The 4,832-nt window shown below is 52.0% G+C and overlaps 1 protein-coding gene across 1 annotated transcript in view; it reads left to right on the top strand.

Moving 5' to 3' along the window:
• LOC123512427 overlaps positions 1–4,832 on the top strand; it is a 5,436-nt gene continuing 604 nt past the window's right edge. The window contains exons 1-3 of the mRNA XM_045268833.1: positions 1–93; positions 252–599; positions 2,320–3,662. Coding sequence (XP_045124768.1) covers positions 2,349–3,662 — 1,314 coding nt within the window. The 5' untranslated portion in view covers positions 1–93; positions 252–599; positions 2,320–2,348. The remainder of the gene's footprint in view (positions 94–251; positions 600–2,319; positions 3,663–4,832) is intronic.

Here is a 4,832-nt window from a genome sequence, read left to right on the forward strand (position 1 = left end):
CTTGGTGTAGGAGGCGTGGTGTGTTGTGTGCTGTGTGGTGAAGGCAGTCCAGTACCAGACTGCTCGTGGTGACACAGCGACACACATGCACTGGTAAAACACACGCTATCACAGAGACACACACACATGCAGCAGACAGAGAGGCAAGCATACACTGCATAACACACACACACACACACACACACACACACACACACAGAGGCAAACATTCACTGCATCTATCTAGTGAAGAAATGTCCTATCTTTAACAGGCTGCAAATTACTCTCTTCATTTGTCAGTAAGGAAATGACTGACTAAAACTTCCTGTCTGTGTTCGCTAAATAAGTGTTCTTACTGTTGGTTATCCGGAAAGCAGTGACGAAGATGAACTAAGATAAGCAGATAGAGAGAAAATCAATATAGCAGTGTTCTATGACAACCAGTTACGTATTTAGCAGACTTCAGCTATCGTAGGAGCAAGAAAACCTCTTGAAATAATATATTGATGTGTTTCTAACAACGTCGCATACCCGCGTGTTGTTTTGTGTGTGCTTCAAGTTGTGTTTGCATCTCTCTCCCTCCGCCAAGACCTGCAGCTGACGAAAACAGGAATACTCATGTAAGTCCTCCTTTTAATGTGTCTCAGAGTTTGTAGGTTATGTAATATGTGTCTAAAGGGAGTTTCTTTTACGTGTGTGTGATTTGCAATGTAAGATTTGTAGTAGTAGTAGTAGTAGTAGTAGTAGTAGTAGTAGTAGTAGTAGTAGTAGTAGTAATTATAGAAGTAGAGGTGTTGCTAAATTAGAATATAAAACATACGAAAATAGGGGAATCTGTAATTAGTAGTCGTAGTCACTATTGTCGAGAGAGAGAGAGAGAGAGAGAGAGAGAGAGAGAGAGAGAGAGAGAGAGAGAGAGAGAGCCTTTCTTCGTAGCTGCTCATCCTTCCCCATCCACCCAACCGCACACACACACACATACACACACCGCGTAGTAATGGTTAGCACGCTCGACTCACAATCGAGACGGTCCGGGTTCGAGTCCCGTAGGCGGCGAAGCAAATGGGCAAGCCTCTTAATGTGTGGGCCCTGTTCACCCAGCAGTAAATAGGTACGGGATGTAACTCGAGGGGTTGTGGCCTCGCTTTCCCGGTGTGTGGAGTGTGTTGTGGTCTCAGTCCTACCCGAAGATCGGTCTATGAGCTCTGAGCTCGCTCCGTAATGGGGAAGACTGACTGGGTGACCAGCAGGCGACCGTGGTGGTGAAATTACAGTGCCCTTCCTCTCGTCTCACTTTCGTTCAGGCCCCGCGGAAACTTTCTCTGGGACACAACTTTCACTTCCTCACCTCAGCGTCACGAGTTCACGCCGCGCCACCCACCGCTACCCAGACTAGTGTGGAGTGTTTTCATGCTCCACCAGACCCCATCCACCCTTTGACAAGCAGACGGGGAAATGAATGAAGTCTAAAATAAAAATATGAGGTTTTAGCGTGTGGAAGTTATTGTTTTTCAAGAGTGTTTTCATGGTTTTACATAGCTTAAGAGTGTCTAGTGGAAGTTATTGACCACCTCAGTTGGGACGCATTTCTACCTTAAGTTTGGGTGCAACTAGGCCATATCATTGACATCAGGAAGGGTGTATAGAGGTCAGAAGACTAATGGCCTCAGTCTTCACTATTTTATTCCCCCACGCTTAAGCTTGGGTGAACTTAATCTGGTCTCAAAAAACAGTACGTGATGGTTTTAAGGCTATTTGCTACACATCAGCTTCATTCAGTTCATCTTATAAAGAAACTGTAATCTGAACTGTCTCGCATGGGAGTTATTAAGCTTTTACAAGGATGTTTTCGTGGTTGTGGTGGAAGTATTGAAGGTTTTCAAGGGCGTGCTATTATATTAGTGGTAGTTTTAGTGTTCTATCTTCTACTAGATCACATTTAGCCTTTAACAAACACGGGAAAACTGAATGAAGTTGAAATTCCGTCTACACAAAGCGTACCTCGCTCGAAGCCTCCCACTCTCCCATTCTCTCTTTGTCCTGGGCGAGCGCGAAAAGGAAATGCCACGCAATTATGATTCAGTAAAGGTAGAAAGTTTTATACGTATAATTGTCACTTTCTTTTCGTCGGTAGAAATAGAAAACGACCAACGCAAGAGTGATCATGATTAAGGGCTATAAAATGAGGAAAATTTGTGATTGATTACGAATAGAAAGTTGGATGGTAGGAAAGGTTCTATATTAGGATGATTATTCACGCAAGCAGCCTCTGCCCAACTCTCTCTCTCTCTCTCTCTCTCTCTCTCTCGCTAATTATGATGGCATTGCTCCCTCTCCCAGCACGAGCACTGCCCATCGCCTTTGCTATCATGCCGGTGTGGGCGCGCGGGGCTAGTCTGCCATGGGCGTTGGTGCTGCTAGCGATGAGCAACGGCCTGAGGGTGCAGGATGCGCTGGACAGGGACACAGTGCTGTACCAGGTGCCGTCCACCTCCACCCGCCGGGATGGACGCGCCCTGCCTAGCACCATTATCGTCTCCAGCCCAATGCTGTTGAAGGTCAGACCCAAGGGCGCCGCGTCTCCCCCCAAGGCGTCTCAGGAGGCTGAGGATGACACCAAGTACTCCTACATCCCTCTGTCTTCCTCCAAGACACAAGAGGAGCCAGAGGAGTCTGCTGCCCCAGCCAAAGAGAATCCCAACCCCGTCAACACCAAAGAGTCCGGCGTGGGCGTGAAATCCAAAATCAAGTTCCATACGATCCACTGTACGAGCGACAAGCCGTGCTCCACCATCATCCAGGCGCCCGTCAAACCCCACAACTACATCAGCAGCACCACCACCACCAACAGCAGTAGCAGCAGGAGGCAGCCCTTCACCCAGGAGCAGATCAAGCGGTACCTGCAGCAGTTCAGTCTACGTCAAGGCTTCCGCTACGGCAAGGAGTTCGAGGAGAGCGGCACCCCAGACGCTTCCCGGGGGCCTTCCAGGGGACGCATGCTCCTCAGGGATCCCAAGTGGGTCCTCCTTGAACAGGACAGTAAGTACGAGGGGCAGGACCCGTGGTATGACGAGCCATGGAGTCCTGGGTCTGTGTACAGGTACCAAACGTACAGACCCGAAGGATTCGATCCCCACAAGTCTCCCGTCACGGACTGGGACAGCGTTTACGCCTCCTTCCCCAGTAGACACTCCACTACTGGGCGACCCAAGTACTCTCCTCCCTCAAGGCCGCTCACTCCTGACACTGACAACAGTGAGACTTCAGGCAGACGCCCGTCGCGGCCTCGCCGTCCGTCCACTAACGGCGTGTGGAGCCGTTACAGCACCTCCACCATCACGCAACTGGACAAGAACTCGGGCCAATGGGTGAAGGTGTCTTCCAGCGGCCCTCACAAAGACAAGTCTTGGCAGTTCCCGTCCCACTCGCACCCCACGCAGCAGACGCAGGTCCAGTTGACGGTGCTCGGCGTGGACGAAGACCTCGACACTCCCCGCGGCAATGGCGTCAAGCCAGAGACGCACATGGTAGTGAAGCCCAACGACGTGCCTGGTCACCCGCCCGCAGTGATCGAGACGAGTAGTCTTCCCCACCACCACGACTACCACCACAACTACCACCACCAACACCAACAACAACAAGAGGAGGAAAAGCCCGCCAGTTCAGAGTCCAGCAGCGTGCAAGTGAGTGTTGTCCCTGTCTTTATCACCTCCTCTGCCTTTCCCTTCGCCAAGGACTCCTCAGACACGCCTCCTTTATCCTCATCCTCATCCTCATCCACCCCCACTCAGTCCCCTGCCCTTACCAGCACCACCACCTCCGCTCCTAACACTACCACCACTACCACTACCACTACCACACCTCCAACCACGACGACCACGACAACGACCACCACCAGAAGACCACGTCCTCCTGCTCGCGTCTCTAACTTAGTCCGCACCACCACCACTACCACGACCACCACCACTACCACCACTACGCCGCCGCCAGCCACAGGATCGGTGATGAGTAACCCGTTCATGGTGATGGCGGCGGTGAGTGCAGGAGTTGTGCCTATCACTCTGGCCCTCCTGCCGGCAATCGTGGGGAGGAGACGCAGAAGGAGCTCAGTTCTCGGGTGGAGGAGGAGCGGCCCGATTCCTTGGGGGACAGACAGGGTGGATGCCGCGGACGTCAGGTTACAGGAGGCACTGAGACGCTACAGAAGAGACTGACAGTACAGACTCACGACTCCTGACGGTGACTCCTGACGGTATTATCATGACTGTTACTGACACGACGACCTTCCATCCCTCACTCCTCACTACCCCGCCTGCTTCAACTCCACGACTCCCCATCCTGACCCCACACGACCCACATTCTTTCCCACTACCACTATCACCACCACCTCAGTGACATGACGACCCATCCCACCCCTCACTGCCTCGCCTGCCACACAACCACGAACCCCCACTCCACATGAGGCTCATTGTGCCCCACCACAAACACAACCCCACCCTGTCCCACCACCACTATCCGCACCGGTCCACCGCCACCCGACCCTCACCCCTCCCTCGCCTCTCCTTAAACCTTATCTGCATTCTGCCCGTCTGTTCCCAAGGCCGTGCTGACGTCAACAACTTTAGCTCAAGGAAACGTTGACCACAGCACCACATGTAGTTACCACAGCACAGCACGGCACAGTACAGCATAGTAAAGCATAGCAACCTATCTGTATACCTGCCACTTGCTTGCCTCATGACCCGTGTTGCAGCTAGCCTTCCCATCTCATACTTTCCTCACAGCTTGTCTCTCGCACCCATACTCCTAGCATCCCTCCCATTCCTTTTCCATCTTCCTGTCCTCTCTTCCCA

The sequence above is a fragment of the Portunus trituberculatus genome, chromosome 33 (genome assembly GCF_017591435.1).
Source record: "Portunus trituberculatus isolate SZX2019 chromosome 33, ASM1759143v1, whole genome shotgun sequence".
NCBI lineage: Eukaryota > Metazoa > Arthropoda > Malacostraca > Decapoda > Portunidae > Portunus > Portunus trituberculatus.